Genomic DNA, 22101 nt, shown 5'->3' with positions numbered 1-22101 from the left:
AGAAACCGTCAAATAAATTTAAAGGCAACATTCTCTGAATTTATTTGAACACAGCCATAGTTATTTCTGAATACTGACATTTTTGTTTTTTATTGAAAAATCTCAACAACTTTGTGAATTGCCATAAAAAATGTCCAGTACTTTGGTTTGTGGTAGGGCTTATCTGAAAAGCTGAAAACATCCTTAGCAGTACTTCATATTTAGAGCCAATTAGCAAAAGCTAGCATGCTACCATGCTAAGCTGGTGAGCCAGGTAAATACTACCCAAATATTATCATGGTATCATTGTCGATGTGAGCATGTTAGCATGGGGATGTTAACATTCGGCTCAAAGAACAGTAGAAGTACAGGGGGTCATCCTGCAGAACTTGCACACAGATCTGCAGCAGATGAGTATGCCTTTTGTGTGTGTAGGGAGGGTTGTTTTGGTATGTCCATTCAATGTCACAGACAGACCATAAAACAGATAAACTGTAAATCATGAAAAGAGGTCTGTAAAAACTTTACGGTGGTTACCTTTCTTTATATGTCTCTTACCTATTCAGTCTTTCTTTCAAACTTGGTGCAGACTAAATTGGATCGATGTTTCTGTGCTGCATAGGAGGACATGGATGGTAACTAGTGTTATGTTATCTTATCTCTCTGGTTAAGGAGCTGAAATTACCACGTTCACTCTGCTGTTGTGTTTCCGTCAATGCCAATCGTAGACAGAGGCGATAAAAACTCCTGTCTACTGCAGTCATTTGACCCAGGTGTGAATGCCGATTGTACGCATTCGCATTGCATTAAAAAGCCAAATGTAAGCAGGTGTTAGCAGGTTTTTTTTGTGCAGTGGGAATGAGGCTTAAGTGTCAGCAAGTCTGGTGACCTGTCCAGGGTGTACCCCTCCTCTCACCTAATGTCAGCTAGGATCGGCTCCAGCCCCTTAGGACCCCGAATAGGATGAACTGACAGACAATTAATGGATGTGTATTTGTTACAGGTTCTGTGTGGCTTATATTCTCTCTTATCATATTAATGTCCTTCCTTGGATGATAAAATGCTTTGTGTCTACTTCTTTTAATACATGCAGTATGATATAGGGTTGGTAGAATATCTTGATGCAATATTAATGTTGAATGAAACGGAATTAATTTAACATGATTATGATTTAATGGACAAAAAACATAAAACTGGAGACTTAACTTCAGTTTAGATGTTTAGTTAACCAGTTTTCATGTTATACATTTCTTAGACAAGTAATTACAAAAATAGCTTAATTCTTTTACAACCAAATACACAACCAAAAAAAAAACATCCCAACAAAGTCAAGCTAATACTGTGTTATATGACTTGCTAAAACACCAAACTGTATTCAGATGCCGTGCCATTTACTGGCTGCTTTAAACCTCAAACCTGAAACTGATAGAATCTGCAAAAGAAATAAACACATATGAACATGTTAAATGACAGATAACCATCAGCCTCCAGTGAAATAATGCTACGAATGATGTGGTTTACAGTAAACCATTCTGCTTTCAATGTAACTTCTCAGTCAACATACAGTTTTATTGTCAGATTTTCTATTTCAGCTTAATTATATGCAACTCATTTCCAGACTTTTGTTTAATAGATTTTTTTGCACTAATACCGTTAATTTCATAAATGAGTGGTGCAGTAATGTTGAATATGATTATCTTTCTTACAAAACCTTCCTAAGTTTAAACCATTAAGTCAGAGTTCACATCATATTCATACAGCTGATATGGAAATGGTGTTTTGATTTGTTATACTGTAAATATACTGTAAAAAGATGTTTGCACAAAGAAATCTGATACAAAGTTATGTTATGCACTGTCATTTTAGACCTAAACAGGAATTACTACAGAGATATGTGGCCTTCATCCTGACCATTGAGGCATAACATGAGCCTGTTGGTTACAAAATTACAAAGAGGATAATGCTGATATCCTCTTTGTAATGTGCAATGTGTTTATTGGATTTAGTAAGAAATGAACCAACACTGTTATCCCTCTTCACACTGCCCTTGAAAGAAATTACCTCATTAGAAAACCAAATTCGGTTCCTTACTTTTTCATACATCACATATCTCTTTGTGTTCCTCTAAATTATGTAAAGAATATGTATAAAATCATGCTTACAAAAGTATTTCAAACTACGCTAATACTGACCCTGTTTGAAATTTGCAAGTGCTGCAGTGTTTCTGGTTGTAGGCACAACATTGGAATTAGAAATGTTTACCAGTCTGTGTGTTGATGGTCACCAAAGATAAAACACTCTGACTGTTCATATTCAGGCTGACAATAAAAATGTTGCAAATGATTGCTTGCCAGTTAACCCTAGTGATTAACCAGAATTTATATTGCTGAATATGATTGATTCTAGCAAAAAATGCAAATCACCAATGTATCAATGAAGAACATACATATATCCACAAAAAAAAAAAAAAAAAAAAACTAAACTGAATTTTCTATTCATGTAGTGTTGCCCCCAAAGATTTTTCATCAGGGCAAGACAGGGGCACTGAAAATCTTCAGGTGGCACACCAAAACCAAAACCAAAACTGAATTTTAGGAACTTGCTTATGCTGTTAAAGTATATAGGCAAGTTGAAAAGTATGTCAATATGGAGAGTTAGGAATCACATGCTGATATACTTTGCTTTTTATTTGACAATTAATATAATTATTTGATGTGCATAAACCAAAACTGGTATAGATAACATTTTGAGTTTCACAACAATCCTGCTTTAATCTGTTATACATATACTGTGATTCATTGTTTTTCAAATAGGCTGGTTGTCCTTTTCCTTAAAAAGCAAATATACAGTTTTAATTTGAAGGAATACATTGAGTGTAAGGAACAAAACATTTACTGGGAAATAGCCTACTCGGTGACTTGTAGGTAGATCCCATTTTCGTTCAGATATCTTGATGAGAGTGTTCAAGGGACCCCTTTGAAAACGGCCCTGCCAGTTGTTCTCTCAACAAAATTTAGCCTAAGTCTGGAGCATTACTTTTCAACAAGCTATGTCAAAATGGTTGGCACCAATGGATGCCTTAGGTTACCTAGTTTCTCAAGATAACACTACCTAGCTTTAAAAATGCGCCATAAATTCTTAAAGACTGTAATTTTAAGTAATATTGCCAGTAATTGTATCGGGGGGCCACAGTGCCACCTGGCCAACCTCATAGGGGCACCACTACATTCATGTGAGTATGTATTTCTGTCCATGTAAACGGCACAAAACAGTGATTCTATGAAAACTCCATCCTGTATACATGAATGCAAATATTTCAAAACGGTACATCCATAAACCCAAATACAATGACTGTTTTCCTTTGTTCAATGTTCCTTTAAACAACAATCCAGGTGTAAAGGTGGACATGTGTGTGGTTTTGCATTTAAATGCATATAAATATGCAAAACAGAGCTTTAAAATGGGTACATATAAGTATTTAAGCACCAAGAAATTATTCCATCTGAGAAAAATGTATTACAAAGACCAAAACATCAATAAAAGTCATTGGAGAGCAAAGGCTAAAACTTGTTGTGATAATTTAAAAAAAAAAGCACGCACAGAAAATGCTAAATAAGTGACAGTTATAAACCTTCTTCCGAACAATGGTTGCGTATACATTTGATTCATTTCATACTTTGTTAGTCCTTCAGTCCAAATGACTAATATTGATTCAAAAATATCAAACAAACAACACACATTTAAGTCAGCAGCAAGAACTTACACTGTTGTCCAGAGCAAACTGGACAACGGTAAATAAACATGTCTTCATCAATGATTAAATGATTATGATCAGTCAAAAGGCATCAGTTACATAGGAAATTATTAAGAAAAATAATTTGATTGGCAATCATTTGTCAACTGAAACACTGGTTTATCACAAATACTGTAAGTGGTTCCTTCAAATCTGGCCTATATATTCCACAAACATGGCAATGCACAGGAATGCAAAATGTAACTGGACATGAAGATAGGTAAGAGTATAACAAAAAACATACAAGTCACCACTGCCAAAAGTGTAAGCCATAAAAAGGTAGACTTACCGACGTCGCTGAGTGGCTTATTAAAATGGAAAGACTATTAAAGGCTGCTTATTGCAAATGAATCAACTGTCTTTTGAGGTTTCAATGAAGAACCACAAGTCATACAAGCTATCAGGATTCTAAACAATACTTTGCCTTGTTATGATCATGCATTTAATTAGTGAAAATCTTTACAAAACAGCCGTACAAGAGATCACCACAACTTGTTCAATGTATGTGTAAAGTAAAATCCTTCCTTATGTGCCAGTGACGTCAGTGACTCCCAAATAACTTTGACTGGTTATCAAGCTGTTGCGTGGCATCATCAGCCATGAGTGCCTCTTCTCAGGTGGATGTGGAAATGCAGGGTTCTCTGTCGCCCCCTCCTGGACAGTTTCCATAACGGAGGATCTGAGTGTTCAGTGTGACACTGAGGCATGACTTGCTCTGCTTCATAAAGGCCAATCTGCCCCTTGTGCTCTCTGCCTGTCTATGTGTCTTTTCTCCACCAGGCCCCGCGTCCCTTCAGGGCTGAGAGAGACGCTTGCGTTTGAGCTTCTGTCTCGCCATTTCCTCCTTTTTAGAAAACAGAGAGGAGAAGAGAGTACTGACCCACCTCATCTGCAGGTCCCAAAGAGATCTGTCCATCCATCAAAACATCCATGAGTCTGGCTGAACGCTCACACAGTTATATCCACACAGTGATTACAATCAGGCAGCAAGTCAGGCTTTGTTAGTTAGGCCGCCAGACTGTCAAGGCACTCCAACACTGTCATCTGGACTGTCTTTCAAAGTAAGAGTCCAACTGCCTGTTCAGTTTCTTCTCTTTAAAATCATAGCTGCATTCTAAACAACACTGGATCTCTAAAAAAGTTTTTGTAATACTGTAGAATCAAAAATGTCCTTGTTAAAAAAAAAAAATCTCAATATATTATATAAAACGTTTTAGGAAAAAAAGGAAGTGGGTTGTTGGTGTAGTATTCAATTGCAATATATATACCATATCAATATGTACAGACTCCATGCTGCTGGTTAGTCATCACTGCAAAAGAAGAATAGTTGGGATTGATTATTAGTATCATATCAAATTAAAATCCAAACTTAACTTTTTACTAATCTCAACCACTCATGCTGTAAAATTACAAGCTCACACGCTGTAATATACTTACAAAATGCCCCTGTGTCAAACCAGAGTCAAGCAGTGAATTTAATGCTCACAATCCTTGAGTCATAATGTATGCTTTGGCTGGACATAGTGTTAGCTTTTTGCTGTTCCCTGACTGTGCCAGCTGCTGTCGCATAATAAAATGCTGATTACCTCATTAGTTACAATATGCTTTAAAAAAACAGTTAGGCCTCTTGACACTCACCTTGTGCCAGCAGCCTGGTATGGGCAGCCCGTCCTGTCCCTGCAGAGAGAAAACAGCAGTGGAATGACAACAAGAAAGAACATGTCATTTGATGCACGCTAACACACACCTTACAGTCCTGCTGATTTACATATCACCTAACTCGATACCAGAAAGCCAATAAGCATATTTTAAAAAGACCAACTCTTTCTTTATGGTGGCAAACATTTGTTCTCTCTACATGCGATTAAGAACACATAATTTTTGAGTGACAAATAAGACAAGAAACAAAGTGTTTGGATTGAAAAGCAACTGTAGAGGCGTAAAAAGTAATGCGGCAGGAGGAAGGAGGCAGAGATACTGTACCAAAGGACAGGGGGCCTCAGGGCCGGAAGGAGGAAGAGGAGGAGGTGGAGGGGAAGAAAGCCCTGCCTCATCAGACACACCTTTAGTCTCATCACAGCCCTGTCAGCAAGAGCCAGTTACACATTCACAGCATTGAGGAGGAAACAAAAAGAAACACAGAAAATGACAGAAACAGTGCTGGGAGGAGAAAGGTGAGAGGAAAGCGGCAGAAAGTTGATACAAATGTGCAGTATTTCTGTGTGTGTGTGTGTGTGTGTGTGTGTGTGTGTGTGTGTGTGTGTGTGTGTGTGTGTGTGTGTGTGTTTGTGTCTGGAGGGGACTAACCACAGGACAAGGCTGGTCCAGGCCTGGAGGACCCTGCTCTCCCTTCTGGCCCTTCAGACCTCTCTTTCCCACTCCTCCCCTGTCACCCTGGACACGAGGACAGAGAAAAATGTTGAGGAAAATAAACATTGGATTGTGTGTATTTTATTGAAGATAAAGTATTTCTCTCTGGGTTCTGTACTAACTTTTTCTCCTCTTTCTCCTCGGTCACCTTTCTCTCCCATCATGCCCGGGAAACCCTGGATGTAGAAGCACAAATAGGTCAGAGGGCAGCTTATCACTGAACATGGAATAAAGGTCTGTTGAACTGAAAACAACTGAAACCCAGTGAGAAACTTACATCTAGTCCAGGCTCCCCTGGTCTGCCCTGCAAACACACATTCACACATATTCACCATAATTTATGTTTTACTGACAATAAAAAAAAAACAAGTTAACATATTAATGAAAATGATGGTGTACTCACTTTCTCTCCCTTTGCACCTGGGAGACCCACTAATCCTGCAGGCCCAGCGGAGCCCGCGGCACCATCTAATCCCTGCAGGTAAAGTACATTATTATTACTCCATCTTGATATGGTATATCATGTTTTTAGGTAGATACTTTATTAATCCTTCACAGGAAATTGCATTTGTTACAGCAGTTCATTTGCAGCTAACCACACACAACCACATATAACATAAAAGCACTTCTGTAATTATCCACAGGAGAAAAAAAATCTTAAAAATAAATGATAAATAATAAACACAAAAAAAATACTCACCCCTGAAAAATATGATAAAAAATGGCTATTTTAGGGCATTAAAAAGTCTAATGGCAGCAGGCAATTTAATACTTTTGATAATAATACAAAAAATAACAATTAAAATAATAAATAAATAATGGATCACTTACTCTAGGTCCAGGAGCACCTAAGTCCCCCTTTTCTCCTTTTATTCCGAATCCAGGCTCACCCTGCATTACAAAGACAAAAACAGTGAGTGACAAACAACATGTCATGGCCTCTACCACACAATAGATGCACGGTCTTGCAGTCTTACCTTAGGACCAGGCATTCCATGCAGCCCCTGAAAAACATTGTGCACTTTGAGTGTGACAGCTACAGGTGTAAACAACAAACTTGACTTGACTAGTTTCTACCAGGGTTAGGATAGTGAATATTAGAGCAGGGTAGGTCGGGACATTTTTGTATCGAGATGAAATAACCTTCTATTACTTGAACAGACACAGGTGTCTGCTTGAAATGTATTATTTTTTTAGAGCCCAACCCAAACATGAAAGGCACAATGTTGTACAATGTACAAGTAGTACATTTTCCCAAAATTCAGCCTCTATCGAATAGCTGGGTCAGTGGGTACAGTGAAATGGGACACTGACCTGGTTCTGGGCTTTCTAAATTGAAAAAAAAAAAAAATTAAAAAATGTAGTATTAATTTAAAAACATATATTTTCAATCAAATTTGTTCACATATTTCTTTCAGAAAAAATTTAATTAAAATATATATAAAAAATTACTAAAATATGGAATTTGGCTGTTGTCTGGGTCTCAATTTATAACTATCATCTCAATGTGATAACCATAGGCTGTATAAAGTCTCTAGTTTTATATAGACTTTTGAGTTTCTTTCATTTTGCACAAAAAGCCAATATCATAAACTTTAGAATTAAAAAAAGTTTAATAGTTGAACTCTGCACATTCAAAATATGCTCAGGGGTTGAAGGTAGGATTATAAGAAATTTGTGAAGTAAACTTTCACTCAGTAACTTCACATTGAGTCTTAATTTGTCTTGTTTTGTCGACTTTTGGTTAATTTGCAACGAGGTATAAATGACAAAGAATACTGTACCAACTATTTCAGAGTGAGCGGATGCTCTTTGGACTCCTGTGCTTGTTACCAACAAACATTCAGACAGCTAACACAAGCACAAACTGAAAGGCCAAAAAAAAAATTATCGGTCCAACAAATTGTTTTCTGTATGTGGAAAACTAAAAACTAAAAACACTTTCGTAGAAAAAAAAATAACAAAAGAGACAAAAATAATTTGAAAACTTAGAATTAAAATTTGAGGAATAGTCGGAAGGTCTTCACTTTCATGTTGAAAGTTAACAAGGTGTAGTTAAGTGTGAGCATTTCTTTCTAACGTGATAAAAAAAACAACGACCCAACTGTCCCCTTATCCCGTATTCCCCTACTCACCATGGATCCAGGGGACCCGGGAACCCCCGGCGGGCCCGGTGGGCCAGGTGGGCCTGGCTGGGAAATCATCTGAACCTGAGTGCCATTGAAATTAGAAGAGTCAGAGATCAAAAAATGTATTCAACAGTCTACAGTGACATAATAAATGGGCTAAAACATGAACAATTACAGGTTCAATCCTTGGCCCTTATGGCTCTGCACTGATCAGATACACATATGAGTGAACATTGTCTTGCTTGTGTTACACTAACCAGGTTGTCATCAATTCTGCAGTCGCCTTTCTCTCCTTTGTGTCCGTCCATACCCTGACCCACAGAGAGTGAGAGGAGCTGTTTATGTCTTTGTCATTGTTTCTGTATCAGAGAAACTTGTTTACTGTCACTACTTACAGCAGGCCCAGAGAGCCCCATCTCGCCCTTCTCTCCTCTCTCGCCAGGCGGTCCTGTCTCACCCATGTCACCTTTAGGTCCCTAAAGGCAAAGAATAAAGTAGAGATGTTAATTCAGGAGCAGCTGGAAAAAACAACTAAGCTCTCAAACCACTATATGTATAAAAAAAAGAAACTGGTATGAGAAATTCAATCAGCTTGTAGGTAATCTTCGCAAACTATACCTTCTCTCCGTCAACTCCTGCAGGCCCAGGCAAACCAAGCTCACCCTGAAAGATGACAAAGAGAGAAAATATTCATTCACCGCAGCACAAACCCAGGTTTCAATGCCAAATCTACTTTGTTTTTATTAAGCCCCATTGGCAAGATGACTGAGCCCCTTACCTTTTCCCCTGCAGGGCCTGGGGGTCCAGGTGGTCCAGGTGGGCCCTGCAGAAAGACAATGAGCAAGTCTGTAATTGCCCTGATAAACTTTATGGTGTGTGCAATCTTACACTGAAATATAATTTTTCCATCCTTTGGCTGCAATATTGTTTTGACCACTAAGGGGCAACAAGCTGTTGTCAGAAATGGAATAAAGTACTCATTAATTATGTTTTTATCAGTATATAAGAAAACTTGAAACTAAGAATTGTGTTTTTGTAAGTTTAGAATGAGCCCTTCATATCTACATAGGGAGCGTGTCCTTCTCCACACAGCCCACCCACTGATGTATAATAAAAATAGATACCAGACAGCAAGATGATTCTTATTCAGTTGCTTGCCTGCCGCATACGCCAAATAAGTTTCTAACTTCCAGGTTTTCTCCCCCTGGCTTTGACTGTGATGATGTCACGTTTTTATTTATTTATTTATTTTATTTTTGTGGCTTTTGCCTTTATGTAGATAGGAAAGGTTAAGATTGAGAGGGGCAGAGAGAGAGGGGATGACATGCAGCAAAAGGGCCAAGGCTGGAACCGAACCCGCACCCGCTGTGGCGAGGACATAGCCTCTCTACATGGGGCACCCACCCTACCAAATGAGCTACTGGCTGCCCCAATTTCAAAGATGTATAATCTGCTTTTCTTAACTCAAAGTAAGTTTTACAAATATAAAACTTCCATGGATCAAAATTCACAACAGAAAAAGCCATAACTGACCTTGTTTGAAATTGGGGATGTGCTGTCAACAGTTTTACAGATGTCTCTTTATAATGATGGCCTATGGGGAAAAATGCTTTTTTGGCACTACTCCTTTTAATTGATATGGAAAACTTTTTCGAAAATAGTGGCTTATTTGCACATCCAGCAGACTTGGAGCAACATTAGCATTTGTTTGGAGTCAGGTTAGTGTTTGATAAATGGCTGTCTAACAATCTTTTATATATCTTTTGCTCCCCATTGACTACTGAGGAATTAGCTGACTCTTCAGCTGCTAAATGCTCACAGTTTTTTGCCTGTCTGCCGTTTGGTGCTTGGCAGATAGCACAGAGCAGAGAGTTTTTTGTGCTGAAAATGGCTGGCTACTGTGGCTAAAAATGAAAATCATAAATAAAGCCCTGAAACTTGTGGGAAAGCTCCAGAGAGTTGAGGGGATAATTCTCTGTGGGTTTGTCACTTAGAATGAACGCTTACAAGTATGTGATCCATCGGTAAAAATACTGATTATAGCCACTTTTATTACATCTGTCTTTTGCAGACAGTCACATTGACATGTGGTGTATATATGACTATTTACATTGTTTGTTACCATGGTAGAAAAACCATAAAGCTTGAACATGGGCCAACGCAAAACAATACAAAGACAGCTGATGGATTTCACAATGCATGCTGGACAGTAAACAAAGCTAATGACTTCTTCGTTGACTGTGTTTGCTGATCCAAACCAACTTGAAGCAATTTTATCTCATAAAGATTGTGCTGAATGTGGTTTGTGGTACACAATAGCCTGGCATAATTTTCCATTCTGTTGATTGTTTTGATGCAGGATGAGACCGTTGCACAAAAGGAGGAGAATTAAAGCAGTCGCATTATTTTATCTAACACTGATGGGTGAAGAACAGCATATCATACCCATCCCATTCAGTGCTGGTTGATGAGTGACAGCATCTTAAATCGTGCTCCATAATCTCTACGTCTGGTCACACTTGTTACTTCTCCCTCTGAAGTCTTTGGCCATCTTGAAGTCATAAAAAAGAAGCCCGTATTCCCTCCCGGAGGTGTACACGCTGATTCTCCCCCTTATTCTAACTTGTAAGTTGTGGTTTATCTTCCATTTAAGTCATGGAAAACCAACAGATGTTTACAAACAGTTGTTTGATCTGAGATATTTCATCAATAGAAAGTTAAGGCTACTCATGCAAATAATTACACAAAAAGCTGAAAAATGAATGATACCAGCAAGCAACCAATTTCAGCATGGTTTGAACCAAATTCATCATCACCCAAAACTTCACTACAGATGAAACTAATAACTCCTTTCACACAAACAGGTGAACGGGTCATAACACAAGCTGGGTGGCCAACGAGCACTCCCTGCTCCGTGGAGATATAAGTCTCGCTGAGACCTTGCGTGTGATTTGGTGCCAACTGATCCACGTTGGCAAGAGGCTTTTGATAAAAATCTCAGGTTCATGTTTTCACCGACTCCTTTGTAACCATCTCATGCTGCTGTCCACAGCGTCGCATGCAGGAGCCCATTTCAGATCAGGTCCGAGGGGACCTTGTGCATAGTGGTTTTTAATCAAATACACACTCCACTGCAGAGATAGTCATCTGTTATTAGCATGTAGCACGGTACATGGCAGAATCAAAGGGTCTTGTGTATGAGAGGGATGTGAAACTGAGACTGTACCAACTATGAGGGGTCCCCTCCATCCTCTCCAATGCATTCCCCTTGTGCACTCAGTTACTTGAAACACAAATGCATAGACAAAAAAACACCATGCTGCCCTACAGCAAGTTACAGCCAACATCTTTTGAAGCACGTTGGATACATAGCATGAAAATGCACTCAGAACAATCTAACAAAGTCTGTTGATTTTTCTGCATGATTAAGCATGCTTCTTTAGGCTATACGTTATCTGATAAAAGAGCCCAGCTGTACTATATTTGCTGGGGCTGTGTGTTTTCTCCCAAATGAATACGCAAGAGAGTCTGGTAGACTAGTAAACCAGAGACATCCAGTAATACTCTTAAGATGTGGCCTCCAGAGTGACATCCAATACATATGAAGAATGTAGTTCTGGGTAGAGGGCATCTACAAAAAATCAAAGATCCACTGGCTGAAGCAGGTGGGATGTGCCTTTGCAACTTTATGTGAATATACGATAAGTGTTAGTTACTCAACACTCCACCAAAACCATGCATAAAAAACAGCAGATTACCGAAACACTGATGGTGTCGATGGCCTGTCGAGAGGAAATGGCGACATGTTCAGTTTAGGGGTTTCAAAAAATAAAATTTTCAGAGGCGTTTCTGAACACGCTACCATCTCTGGGCTTGTTTAAATTTTGTCTGACGCCTAACTTGAGATTTTGTGATAAATGTTTGATGGAGTATTTGATGCAACCATAAATCTGGTCTCACTGATGCTTCGATATCACTCACCTGGAAAGCATCCAGAAGCTTCCCATTGAAGTCGATGATGTCTGAGGAGCCTGTGGCGCCTTTTTCGCCAGGATAACCCTGTGATGGAGACAGACACATATGGTTGAGAGATAATAAACAACTGAAGAAAATCATATTATAAGTCTTTCTTTCAGAATAATGTTAGAGAGGTCAAACACATACCATGGGTCCCTGTAGTCCTTGCTCTCCTATTTCCCCTTTGTCTCCCTGTTTGATAACACACACGACATTTTTTAGTAAATAGATATATTTAACATTTATATGTGGTGTAGAAATTATGCTATGGCTTTTTATATTGATGTGTTTATTGTTTAAATGCAATCGGTCTTCTACCTTTAATCCTGGGAGTCCATCCATGCCTCTCTCTCCTTTTTCTCCCATACCTGCCTCGCCCTGTATTAACACAGTCAATATTCAAGGTCAATACATGAAATACATTTAAATACTCTCTCTAACTGATGATAAACGGTAATCTGTACCTTCGCTCCTGGAGGACCCTGTAGTCCTGGATAGCCAGGCTCACCATCTTCTCCCTGTCAGTTCATAATAGGCAATAAATGTCAAAAGTACAAACTTTTTGGTTACATGATACATCTGTTGCAAACAGCAGATTGCAGCAAGTCAAACTGAATTAAATGGAAAGTTCATCTTGAAATCATTAGTATGTACATTTCCTCTTATGTGTACTGCTATTTATAAATCTAGATTGTTTTGGTGTGAGTTGCCAAGTGAAGGAGATATAGACCCCAGAGATGTCTGCCTTCTCTCCAGTATAATGGCCCTAAATAGTACTCAGCTTGTGGTGCTCAAAGTGCCAATAAATAAATACATTTGAAAAACTCAGCAGCAACGTCTCTTCCCAGAAATCAAAAGGCAGACATCTCTATGGCCAACATCTCCAACACTCAGCAACTCACACCAAGAATCTAGATTGATGAATAGCACCACATGTAAGAGGAAAATTAGGATTTTTTTTTTTATTTTGGGGGTTAATTGTCCCCCAAAATAAAGTAAAGTCAAGATCAGTAATCTATTAATTATCATACCGGCTTCCCAGGCGATCCTTGTGGCCCCTGAGGCAGAAATATATTTGTTTACCATGATTATCCAGAGAAAGACAAATCATCACAGCAGACTTACAATAGTACTTCATAAACGACAACATCAGCTTGCTTGAACTGGATTTGAACTACACTCACCTCAACGCCATCACGACCTGGAAAACCCTGAGGAGAACAGAGGAGAAACTTTGTTATGGTCTCGTCTTCAGGTAAAGCTCCCTCCAAAAGCTGAACCACTTTATCCACTAGATGTCAGTGTTTGACAAAGCATGACCAGCACATGGATGTCAGTTAAGCAAGCACTTATTCTGAGACTGAGTACACACAGACGGGTGACAAAGGAAAACAAGATACAGATGCTTCCACAGAGCATGAAGGCTCACTTAATGGTTTCATATGCTATGGCCGTAGCAGTAACCAGATCTCAATCCAATTGAACATCTGCGGGAGATTTAAGACTGAGGTGTTTTACAGCACTCTCCTTCACCACCATCAAACAACAAATTAGAGATTAACAACAAAAACATTCATCAGAGGAACACTTTACCCACAAAATGACCTTACATTTAACAGTTACTCACCCCGTGTAAAGTTACATTTGTGAAGGAAACTGTTTTTCTTGCATGGTCAATGCTGAACGAAGAATCCAAAAACTGAGAAAATTCTTGATGAATGAAATAAAAGGGGGCCAAGTCTAACAACAGCAAAACTACTTAAAAAAAAATCACGCAAAACTTGTGCAGTATTATCCAAGACACATATATCCAGCAGAATGCTTAGATCTTCCCAAACACCTTCATTTTTACTAAAATTGTACTATTTAAAAAAACTTCCGCAGATAAGTAGTGTGCACCTTGGCAACCACTTGTGTTTAAACTCTTTTTGTACATTTCAATTCTTCAAGATTTTTTTTCCATTTTTGGATTCTCCATTCACAAAAAAGATATGCGAGAAAAACAAAGTTTTCTCCACAAATTCAATGCAACGCGCAGCAAGTAATTGATATATAAATGATCATCTTGATAAAGAACTCCTTTAAAATTCTTTCTGCTGTTTTGTCCTTAAATGTGTCACCTATCTATATTAAAAAAGCCTTTTTTTTTCAATTGCCAAGAGATGACTATGGAGCCCTGGTAAGGACTCAGTGTATGATGAGCAATAACGCCCCTCCCCCAAACACAAATACTGAGACAGCATTCCATGTCCACTTTCTGGCATCTGACCATCATTGATTTGGCTAATTTAGGTAAACAGACCAATTGTGGCTGTTTGTGAGGCCCAGGTGGACGTGTGTTTGAAGCAACATCTGCTATGAAGTATGAAGTCATCCATGGCAGAGACAGCTTAGTGGGATCTTGTGCAAGAGCCCTCCATCTCTCACTCTCTCTCTCTCTCTCTCTCTCTCACACACACACACACACACACACACACACACACACACACACACACACACACAGCTATCAAGTAGTTGTGTTTACTTGATCATACAGTGCACTGTAATAAAGGCATGACATGAATTGGAGGTTATTAGCCCTCTGCTCTGTTCTCATATGTTACAATAATGTGCAGAAGCTACTTAGACGTATCCCAGCTGGTTTTCTTCTTCCTGTTCTCTTCCAGCACATACAAACTGTCATCCCCATCTCCTCTGCTCTCTTTTATTTCCATCCTCAGTTGCTCCAGCAGCTTTTTAACCTCCTGTCCCACCCCTCTTACCTCCTCCTCGTCTTTTGATCTTTCCACCACAGCAGCGGGAAACAAATCACCGTTGCAAATAATTTCTTAGCACCTCCTTTTATCTTGAACGCAGCTAAGGATGGATGAAGACCGGTTCAGATGTCAGATACATTTCCAATTATAAACGATACTAAATTTACTCAATATTATTCCCTGAACTTAGATATGTTGAAAGGAAATGTTATTAGTGACATGTCCACCACAGCAGTTTGATGAAGCCGTGCATCAAACAGAAACTACGATGGCTAAAACTATGCTTGAGATGTCATCCCTTTAATTCCCATTTTACTGATACAAACGACATGGTTTTAAGGACACCCGTGGCAGGCTTACTTACTTTCTCCTGCTCAGCTTACTCAGACATCTGCCTACAACATGGAGTGGCTCTTAGGGCTGCTTTGTTTTGCTATTTTGGGTTTTGCAACGCCTTTAATCAACTTGGAAAATACACTATAAATTGACTACGTTACCGGACGGGCCCCCTCACTTCAACCCGTCTGCTTTCAGTCATTCTCAGAGCTGTGCTTGCTTTCCCTTTTGTTGGTTCTGCATAAGCTCTCCACTCACCCACGCTGAAACCAACATTTTTCACTTGAATCCTTTAGCTGTCCTGAGCCAGTTGAGGGTAACTGAGCATTCATTCCTTCACTTGGTTAAACGAAAATTACCTTCATAGCCTCTGTCTCTCTCTTCCATCCAACAACCACAGCTTTTAGCTGCCACTGTGTATGAACTAAACTCTGGGAGGCAGAAAGTTAATTTTGAGAAACATAAACTGCCTCAAGCGAGGAGCACAACTATTGTTTGGTGAGGCCGGCAAACTGCCCATGAACCCGCCGCGGTGCCATATCTGTTTCAGGGGTGCACTGTGACACAGTTGTGGTAGGAGAGTGGGAGAATGGTGGGCGTGCTGGAGAACTTTGTGGCCGCTGTCTTACACAAAACAGATGAGACCAGGAGTAGAGTTGCTATTCTGGGAGCTTTTAGGTAAGCCACAGCTCACTGGCAAACCCGGAAGAATGAGAATATGGATTTGCTGCAGTTTACTGCGTAGACCCTTTCCCCTTAATATGTGCGTATAAATGTATATTCACACACAGAATACACACAATCTGTCACACCCTGCAGCTGACCCCTGCCAGGTCAACGCAATGGGGGTAACAGCAGCACCTGATGACTGAGGCGTTTTACGTAACTGCATTCTTTGTGGTGTAACCTTAGTTAGAGGGTGACGGCTGTGGGCTTGTATGATTGCATTGTTTGGTGAGTGTTTGGTGAGTGTGGCAAGTGAGTGTACATTTGTGTGTACATGTGCTGATGCATCAGGAGAAGCTCTTACCGGCTCACCGGCAGGGCCACGTGGGCCATCCTTGCCTGTGTTCCCAGGGGGGCCTCGGGGACCGGGGGGACCTGGAGGACCGGGAGGACCAGCGGGTCCAGCCTGGCCTTGGTCACCCTGAGGAAAAAAACCCAGAAAAAAACAGAAGAATGAAGGAAAAAAAATGTAATAAAAATATGTTTTTTAGCAATGAAAAATCAAAACAATTATTTATAGTTCTTGGTCTTGGATAGCCTATGGTCTATGTTTCTCTGTATCAAAACCAAATCAGAATCATCGAGGGTGGGCAAAAACTCAAAACCTATTTCTGAAACTGACAGCAAATTTATTTCTTTGCCACTTGGGGGCAGCAGAAACAAGCACAAAGCACAACACTGAAATTTAATAACCATCTAAGTTCTAAAGCCATTATCAAACAGTCACATATTTACACATCCAGCAGACAGGATGCAACATTCACATTCACTTGGAGTCATTTTTGTATCCATCCAAGTCCAATATTGACTCTTCTTTTGTATATGTTTGTGGTCTCGACTAACTCCTGATGGAAAAACCTGTTTGTAGCTGCAAAACTCTATAAGCTAGTTGGTAAGAGTTTCTGTCTGTGGTTATGTGCGAATAGACTCATTTTAAGCCAAACCATGACGTCTTTTTCTAGATCTAACCATATACTTTTGTTGCCTAAACAGAAATAAACTTAAAGTTACTACATATATTTAACAAGTGGAAACTGTATGTTTCCTTTAAAGAGTTTAATGTGAAAAGACAGTGCATGTAAAGAGTGTGAATTGACACGCCATCCCTAAAAGTCCAAAACTGATGCTGGAGGGTACCTACTAGGGTCATAGTTTGATGTGTAGGGCCTGTGACTAGGCGTCGGTATTTGATGAGTTGGGAATGAGAATGTGTTGTCACATAGTAGATGGAGAGTTCAAAAGTGACAACACAAAAATGACTGGGGTTGGCCAATAGCAGTCCTAATGTGGTGAGTCAGACTGATACTTAATCACAAAGTGAAACACACCCACGCCGACACATGCAGTCTCACAGATGGGAAATTGTTAATTGAGAACAACATCATCTGTTGAATGTTTATGCATCAAAAAACAAAAACCAGACTGTCACCTCCTATTTAAGATACTTTTATCACTGGTTTTACATCTAACTGGGGACACGTCTCTTCATGATGACTGCCACAATCATGCCAAAGAAAAACCATAAATGCCCTAAAAGTCTCGCTCACTACTTAAGGGGATGTAGGCCCAGTGATGTCTCTATGGTCACATGGTGACACTTCCTCCGCACCCTCTCATCTCTACAGACGTGGTACATTAGGGTTTGCTTTGTTGTGGCAAGCAACGAGGCACGGCAAGCCCTTTCATGAAAATTATATTAACAAGACCTCCAAATAAAAGAGTAAAACTTATTTCCGTGCGCTGATAATTATTATGTCTCTATTAAGATCAGGCTTGAACTAAACTGTCACCAACAAAGCTCCTCTATTCTCCATGTAATGGAAAGCACACATTTCTTGAGGCTTTCTGAAATGTGTGTGATTCATCATCCAAGATGTTTTCTGATTATTTTGGATGCTTTAGAACTTTTACAAAAAAAATCTCATAATAAGTCATGCTAATACAACTAAACAAGCCAGCACACACAAGGTAATTATGAAAAAAAAAGATCAAACATGAAATCAATGAGATGCAACATGATTAAGAAAAGTCCAAAAAGTACTGAAGAAGGGATTTGCACGGCTGATGAGAACATGGAGAACACATGGTTGGTTAAAGTTGTTAAAAGTGCACACATGCCTTAGTTGTGGTCTACCTTCAGAAAGCGTCTCTGAAAGCTACTGGACTGCTCTCCAGAGAGAAAGCCATGGTCATATCTGGGGAAAACCATCTGAGATAGAAAGGGACAAAAAGTAGGAAGACAGCAGAAATGGAAAAAGATGAGAGGACATGGAGCATGTTGGAGGAAAGGAAAGAGAAAGGCAGAAGAGATAAATGAGTAAAGAAATCCATAGTTAATGAGAGTAAGAGACTGCAGATGAGACGGACCAAGAGGGAAATAAGTGCTGTGGGAAAAACGGATGAGAGTTCAGCAGCCTCTGAAGCTGTAAGCCAAAAGAGAAAGCTTGAGAGGAGTGCTCTGCTCCTCTATCTGAAGGGACAGTGACAGATCAGCAGCCTGACAGAGAGCGGAGACTGCTGGGAGCATTAGGGAATAGTTCGCTCAGAGGGACAAACCTTGACGGTGAGAATCTGATTACTGTGCAGACCTGCATATGTGCTGTAGTTAGGAGGACCCTGAAGAGGAAGTGACAAAAGTAAAAGTGAGCAACTTTCTGTAGCAAACAACTGTGGTTGAAATGGGATCAAAATTTAAATTGCCTAATTTGACAAGATATACCTATATATTTATGAATGAACAAAAACACATCATCTGCAAATAGTTTCAATGAAACTGCAAACTAAGACCCAGTATCTGTCCCCTTTGCCCTTTCAGAAACTGTATCCTGGGCCTCTCACTCAAACATGCATTTAATTGTGTGTGTGTGTGTGTGTGTGTTCCATTTAATGTCTTCCCATCCTTCTCTTTGCGACCAAACCAAACAGAGGTGGCTTGGCTCTTTCCAGCCGACAGACAGCAACTGTGATGATTGTCTGTCGAGCTGAAAAGAGGAGAGTTTGTCTGCCGCCACAGAGTGGCTCGGAGTGCTGTGCTGCTTCTCTGGTTGAGTTGCCTCCAAAAACACATGGAAGGAAGGACAGAGAGAAGATCTAAGAGAGGAGGGCGGAAGAACAGCAGGGGGATAGTAGGGAGAGAAAGAAGGGGAGATGCGAGCCTGCTCATGAGGTTTCCGTTAACAGGCTGCGGTGAGTGCTGGATGGCTGAGGGTTTTCCAACACCGCAGACCCCTCCGTCTCCTCTGTCTTTGCCTATACACCCCTCTTTCCCCACTGTCACATTCACTCATTCACACCGTTCCCACCATGGAGACCACATACACATATGCTCCTTAAACATCTCATAAGAAACTAGGCTGTTTCACAGTGGGCTTCCCCTTTACCTCGTTCTCAGCAGACCTAAGGCCGATACGAAGACAAACAGCCATTCAACCTCAGAGCCCCGTCTACCCATGGCCTTTTTGTAGTTGCTCTGGGGGGAGGCAAGAGAGGCTTTGGCTGGAGATGAAACTCCCGTCGTGGCTTGTCTTTCAACACAGCTGCCAGACAAACCTAAACATGCAGTGACAATGTCCTGCATATGGATGTGACTATGTGCTGGGGAATCATCTTTATGCCATTCAATAAAAGTTGCTTTGGAGAAAGATGCAGCACTAAACATGACCTTTTGTCTTGATGGTTCCTTGGCATCTGATTGTGTTTAACACCCGGCCAGATTCTGCCTGACAAACACACTGAAAATGATGGATTGACAGGAAGTCACAGATTGACAAAGATTCATCGCAACTTCCTGTTTTTTTCTGATCCTCTCGTAGAGTTCAGAGGTGAATCAGCGTACAGTGAGGAGATCAGGACAAGGTGATGACAGAGCTTATGTACTGATGACATTCTCCCACTGCTCCACCTTTTATCTGCTCAACCTCAGTGGATTTTGGTTCATAGCGGTTAAGAAAATCATGTTTTAAACATTCAGAGACCAACAGTTTTTCATTTGCTGACCTATCTAGCCATATCTATGAAAATGTACCCCAGTGCCAAACCTCATTCACAAATACAGTAGTTTTAGAAGCTGCAGGGTTTGTTTTGAACCAAGTCTGTGTCTCTAAGCAATGCTCTGAGGTTTTAAGGCTGCAGACTTATCCAAAGACATCCGAGCTCCAGACGCCTCATCCAAATGCAATATTTACCATTTGGAAGAACTATGTAATGCAGAGTGCCAAAAATATTTAATTCTTGCATAAACTATTACCTCAAAATCTGAGGGGATAAGCTAGGAAATCAAATGACTCATGTCTTGATAGAAATCAGGAATTCCTGTAATGTTTCTGAGCCGCATCATAAATATTGTTCTGCTGAGCAGCCCTGTCAAATTTACACTCCATTTGTGCGCTGCTATAAAACAACAGGCATTCAGTCTCATTCCAGTATACATAACACACACTGTTATGCAAATACTGTCAGGCTCCAACTCTTAGAAGATTTATGACTACACATCTATTTCTAATTTTTATTCTAAACCTCATTTGTTGGATATTTTCTAAAGAACGTCAGTAATAATAATGACAAGCAGCAAGTGGCCACAAAAGCCTTTTTAAGAGGAACATTTGTCGTTTTTATAAATACTTTATGTGTGAGTATTTTGAAAGTTTAAGTGGCTCCCAGTCAGATTTATGGTCCTCATAAGACAGGTCACTGCCAATATGGCAATTATTGGCCAACAATTTGTATATATCATAGCCCTTTGAAACTAATGGTTATGAAACAATTTTTTGTCAGTTAAAATATTTATAATCCTCTGCTATCCACATGAATGTTTCTTAATATGTTTCTTAACATATTCTGGTATATGTAAATGTATCAGGCTTTAAAGGTCCAGAGTGTAGACTTCAGGGGATATATTGGTAGAAATGGAATACAACACTCATAACTATGTTTTTTTTTTTGTAGTTTATATTCACCTGGTATAAGGAATATTTTTTGTTAGCATAGATTGAGGTTTATCCACATATGGAGTGGGTCTTCTTCCACAGTGTCCGCCATGTTTTTTCTATAGTAGCCCAGAATGGACAAAGAAAAGCTCCACATAGGGTCCTTCATATTTTTGCCTCTGCCACCATAGTTCTAGGACTTTTTGTAAGTTTTCCTGTGAAAGTAATGCACCTGAATTAGTACATATTCCAAATATTTTGAAAGGTTGTGATCACATGACCAATGCACTGACTGGACTTTGGAATTGATCAGTTATTGCAGATTATGGAGAAAACTCACTGACAAAAACATAAAAATAACACTATTTTGATCTTTGGTTTTAAATCCCGAACAATATATACATTAGCTCAGCACCTATTTTTTTGCAAGTGAGGAAGCATTTTTTTTAACCTGATATTATATTCTTACTGTAATCAAGCTAGGAAAACAACATTCAGGATTCATGGGGTACATGACTTCTTCAAGGAATCCATGTAAAGCACAGGGGGCTTATTTTCAAACCACAGCGAATGAAACAGGAGATAATTACATAGATCTCATGGAGAAAGGAATGATATCATATGAAAAGACAACACTGACAACATGGACCAGATGCAGAGCGAGGTTACTCCGTGACATAAAAAAAAACAGTTCGGTGGAGACTAGAAGGCAGCTTTGGCACACCGCCCCAACCATTGGGTTTTTGATGGTGACGTTTAAGTTTTTCCATCGTTCTTTAATATCATCATTTTTCATCCTTGGCTTTAGAGATGTGGGCAACTCAAACCTCATCACAGGAGCCGGACTGTGTTGTTGCTGGGGAAGCTGCGCAGAGTAAACACACTTTTCTTATGAATTATTAAAAGTCTTGAGTGTTGAATGTTATGTGGGTGGAACAAAACATGATAAAACTTGTATTAAGAAGTGTTTTCACTTTTGTGTGTTTGCACGTGCGCATCGTGCCCCCTAGCAAGATAGCAAGGAAATGATGAGTAGTTTCTCAGATGTTACAAAAAATCCTCTCTTTCTC

General features: G+C 39.7%; 1 protein-coding gene across 5 annotated transcripts in view; it reads right to left on the bottom strand.

Annotated features, from left to right (window-relative positions):
- Nucleotides 1-1129: 1129 nt before the first annotated feature.
- col23a1a (collagen type XXIII alpha 1 chain a) overlaps nucleotides 1130-22101 on the bottom strand; it is a 35892-nt gene continuing 14920 nt past the window's right edge. Inside the window, exons 6-28 of one of the 5 annotated variants that reach the window (XM_088081187.1) lie at nucleotides 18241-18315; nucleotides 16411-16527; nucleotides 13473-13499; nucleotides 13320-13346; nucleotides 12753-12806; nucleotides 12607-12666; nucleotides 12436-12480; nucleotides 12253-12330; nucleotides 12030-12053; nucleotides 9050-9094; nucleotides 8890-8934; nucleotides 8667-8747; nucleotides 8529-8582; nucleotides 8278-8352; nucleotides 7120-7146; nucleotides 6974-7033; nucleotides 6546-6617; nucleotides 6420-6446; nucleotides 6265-6318; nucleotides 6080-6166; nucleotides 5756-5854; nucleotides 5411-5449; nucleotides 1130-5082 (exon numbers count right to left, since the gene is read on the bottom strand). In XM_088081187.1, coding sequence (XP_087937313.1) covers nucleotides 5080-5082; nucleotides 5411-5449; nucleotides 5756-5854; nucleotides 6080-6166; nucleotides 6265-6318; nucleotides 6420-6446; nucleotides 6546-6617; nucleotides 6974-7033; nucleotides 7120-7146; nucleotides 8278-8352; nucleotides 8529-8582; nucleotides 8667-8747; nucleotides 8890-8934; nucleotides 9050-9094; nucleotides 12030-12053; nucleotides 12253-12330; nucleotides 12436-12480; nucleotides 12607-12666; nucleotides 12753-12806; nucleotides 13320-13346; nucleotides 13473-13499; nucleotides 16411-16527; nucleotides 18241-18315 — 1275 coding nt within the window. In that variant the 3' untranslated portion in view covers nucleotides 1130-5079. The remainder of the gene's footprint in view (nucleotides 5083-5410; nucleotides 5450-5755; nucleotides 5855-6079; nucleotides 6167-6264; nucleotides 6319-6419; nucleotides 6447-6545; nucleotides 6618-6973; nucleotides 7034-7119; nucleotides 7147-8277; nucleotides 8353-8528; nucleotides 8583-8666; nucleotides 8748-8889; nucleotides 8935-9049; nucleotides 9095-12029; nucleotides 12054-12252; nucleotides 12331-12435; nucleotides 12481-12606; nucleotides 12667-12752; nucleotides 12807-13319; nucleotides 13347-13472; nucleotides 13500-16410; nucleotides 16528-18240; nucleotides 18316-22101) is intronic. The other 4 variants (XM_088081185.1, XM_088081188.1, XM_088081186.1 and 1 more) reach the window with 4 other exon arrangements.

This window comes from Plectropomus leopardus, chromosome 8 (genome assembly GCF_026936395.1).
Source record: "Plectropomus leopardus strain MGB_pleo_1.0 chromosome 8, ASM2693639v1, whole genome shotgun sequence".
Taxonomy (NCBI): domain Eukaryota; kingdom Metazoa; phylum Chordata; class Actinopteri; order Perciformes; family Serranidae; genus Plectropomus; species Plectropomus leopardus.
The sequence above is the reverse complement of the archived record's forward strand: the minus strand, read 5'-3'. Positions and strand labels throughout refer to the sequence as shown.